Genomic DNA, 3,135 nt, shown 5'->3' with positions numbered 1-3,135 from the left:
AGTTAGAGTAAATGGCAGCAGTTGAAGCAGCAAAGAAGTATTATGACTTATAGGGTTGGTCAAAGAACTGGGTGTTGAATAGGGTGGAATCAAATTATTATGCGATAGTTAGTGTGTTATCTATTTGGCAAATAATCAGGTGTATCATGCGAGAACCACTTACATTGATGTGAGGTTTCACAAGATCAGATAACTGATTTCTTTTAGAAAAATTCAACTTGAGAAAGTTCACCAATGTTGCAGACAAAGCCTGTGACCGTAGAGAAGTTCAAACATTACTTGAATTTGATCCATATTTCTAGATACTAGAGCATTACTTGGAGTTTTTGGTCAGATACTCATGTTTTTTGAATTTGTCAAGGTGAAACAGCAAAAACTGGGGGTTTGGACATTATTTATAGGAATCATTGTAAATTTATTAGTAGGATCATTATTAAGATGAGAATCTACTAAAATTTTAACCATTATGATAATTTTACTTTTGAGCTCTTCCTAAAATATCTCATGTCAATAAAAATATCCAACTTCTTTTTAATCTCAAGATCTTTATTAAATTTTTCTAATATGGGACTAATTGAACCGCAGCAAAAATCAATCTCCAAATTGCATAAACTGTACTTTAAATTTATCCTATATATCAATCGGGGAAGGGAGACTATCTAGTCCCAGAGCAATGGGTAGGCCGAATAATCAAGGGATTTATGCTTATTTAAGAAAAAAAAACAAACGATCTATCTCTAAAATTAGGCCAGACAAAAAAAAAAGTTTAAAGTGAACCAGTGACTCTTAGAATTCTGCATGCTAATTATTGCAGTCAAAGCACGTACAGCGACTCCAAAAATTTTTTAAAGTCCCATGAGATTCTTTGGTTAACTCCTTAAGCAGTCCCCGCGTCAAGGAACATAAATATACCACAATATTCGCACAAAATCTACAAAGGGCTCTGCTCAATCTCCCCCACGGACGTTGTCTGAGCTAATTAGACATATATGGCCATTGATCAGCAGCAAATCACCCTCAAAGTCTTTGTAAACAAGACCAAGAACTGCGTAGCTTTCGTTGAATCGGACGCAGATTTCGTAGATGTTCTGCTAAGCTTCCTCACGCTGCCTGTTGGCACGGTCGTCCGTCTGCTCAACAAGCAGTCGTCCCTGGGCTGCTTCGATAAGCTTTACCAAGGCGTCGAGCAGCTTGATGAGAAATGCCTTGCGACGGAAGCTTGCAGATCGATGTTGACAAAGCCGGTGAACTCATCTGGAATAAAATGCCAGAAACTTAAGATTAATATTGATGAAATGGGAGAGCTATATATATGCTTATCTTATTGCTGCTTTAATCGTTCGTTGAGCTATTACTCAGGCCTCGAATGTCAGTGTGGTTATGACGTGAAGAAGGCAATTACATATGATCTGAAACGAGATGATGATAATTATGAAAATTTTCAACGCGTATTCGTCAAAGGGGATAAATTTGTTGTTACGGAAGCTCTTTGTATAGCTTCCGTTGAGGAGCTCATTTTGAATTTAAATGAGGGTGGCAATGGTGATTGTAACCATCTGGAAGAGAGATCGGTAAAAATTGAACGAGAACAGGCAAGTTTTCTTCTAATTTCTTGTCGTTCTACTTCAATAGATGATGACAATTCAATTGATAACTTCAATGCATCCAGGTTTTACTTATTCTTAAAAGGTCCCTTATTTCCGACACTCCGTTAACTGATGTTTTATTGCACAATGGAGGAAACATGACGACGCCCAAGGTTTCAGTCCCTTCGATTGAAAAAACGGTTGAAAAAAAGGCGTTTGATGAGGAGAAGAAGATCTACAAATTGAACATGGCTCTGACTAGTAACAAGGTGTTGTATGCTGAGGCGAGTCAGGACTTCGTTGATTTAATTTTCAGTTTTCTCACATTTCCATTGGGTTCTCTGAAGAAGCACTTGGGCAGTCGATTCCGGATTGGATCTCTTAATAACTTATATGGTAGTGCAGAGCGTTTGCGGTCATCAGGTTGCATGGTTGAAGGCTGCGAAGAGAGACTGCTTAATCCTAAGCTTGCGCCATATTTCAACTGCAAGAATCAAGCCATTGGAGTGGAGGAGGAGAAGGCAGTTATCTATTATACATGTTACTACTGCTGCAAACTAAGCCACACGAGTTTCATCTGCAAATCACATGGCTATGATGCCATGCATGCGCATCAGGCAACACTTATAGACCCCAAAAGTCAACCCAGAGGAACAATTTCTTCGCATGGAAGCTATTGTCAGGAATTAAGGTACATGGTCACCGACGAACTCGTAGTCACCCCACTATCCCTCACGGAAGTCATTTCAATTCGCAAGGATATCTTTGATCCAATCAAGATGGCAGAGTTGAGCTTAGCTGAAGAGGAGGTCAGTCTGGTCGCTTCGCCTTTAATTTGTGTGGGTGCAACTACTTCGCAAGTATGAGAATTCATGCTGCTTTAATTTTGTTGCTCTTGTTTCAGGTTCTTGATTTTCTTGCTGTTGCTTTGACGTCCAACACAGCGCTAACAGACGCTTTCTTAGCGAGGACTAGTGTTGGTGTGTTCGCTTCGGAGTTCGGAGGACGTACGAGAATGGTGAATGTTGCATCAGAAGGAGAAGAGGGTTGGAAGTAAATGAAAGAAACTGATTAATAAATTACTCGTTACATTTTGTCGGTCGTGCTCTCGTTTAAATTCTTATCAAAATATGATTATTTTAGTTTAATCTCGTAGTTTTTTTTTTTTTTGGTATCAAATTGGCTATCCAATTGTGGGTTTTCTTGGTCAAGTTTGACAGACAAGATTGAACAGTCTGGTTCGGTCGAGCAGAGAGGCTATTGTCAAATGAACTGAACTGTTCAATTTGAGAATATTAATTGGGTCTGGCTGAGGAAGTTAATGTTTCGTTCATCTTAATTGTTAGTAAATTTTGAAACAATTAATTCTTCAGTTGGGATGGTCATCTCCGTCCATCTAAAATCTAAATAGTTACTTTACATTTTGTTTTTTCTAACATACTATTCCCCTCCTGATATCCAGCCCTTCGTTCAATTGGTGCCCACTAGAAAAGCGAGACCCGTCTTGGAATCACGGGCATCTTCAATGATTAAAATTCTACAAATTTTT

The 3,135-nt window shown here is 38.7% G+C and overlaps 1 protein-coding gene across 1 annotated transcript; it reads left to right on the top strand.

The window, feature by feature from the left end:
• The first annotated feature begins 989 nt into the window (after nucleotides 1–989).
• On the top strand, nucleotides 990–2,643 carry LOC122011137. Its single transcript, XM_042567564.1, has 3 exons — nucleotides 990–1,592; nucleotides 1,670–2,395; nucleotides 2,491–2,643. Exons 1-3 carry the CDS (start codon nucleotides 990–992, stop codon nucleotides 2,641–2,643), a joined length of 1,482 nt encoding a protein of 493 aa, XP_042423498.1.
• The last annotated feature ends 492 nt before the right edge of the window (nucleotides 2,644–3,135 follow it).

The sequence above is a fragment of the Zingiber officinale genome, chromosome 8A, assembly GCF_018446385.1.
Source record: "Zingiber officinale cultivar Zhangliang chromosome 8A, Zo_v1.1, whole genome shotgun sequence".
Taxonomy (NCBI): domain Eukaryota; kingdom Viridiplantae; phylum Streptophyta; class Magnoliopsida; order Zingiberales; family Zingiberaceae; genus Zingiber; species Zingiber officinale.
Note: the sequence above shows the minus strand (reverse complement) of the source record. Positions and strands in the feature narration are given on the sequence as shown.

Excerpts from the sequence above, each read along its gene's own strand:
- LOC122011137 (XM_042567564.1), top strand. The coding sequence starts at position 990 with ATGGCCATTGATCAGCAGCAAATCACCCTCAAAGTCTTTGTAAACAAG. Across the intron at positions 1,593-1,669 it reads TAAAAATTGAACGAGAACAG|GTTTTACTTATTCTTAAAAG; the intron begins GCAAGTTTTCTT and ends CAATGCATCCAG. Across the intron at positions 2,396-2,490 it reads TGAGCTTAGCTGAAGAGGAG|GTTCTTGATTTTCTTGCTGT; the intron begins GTCAGTCTGGTC and ends CTCTTGTTTCAG.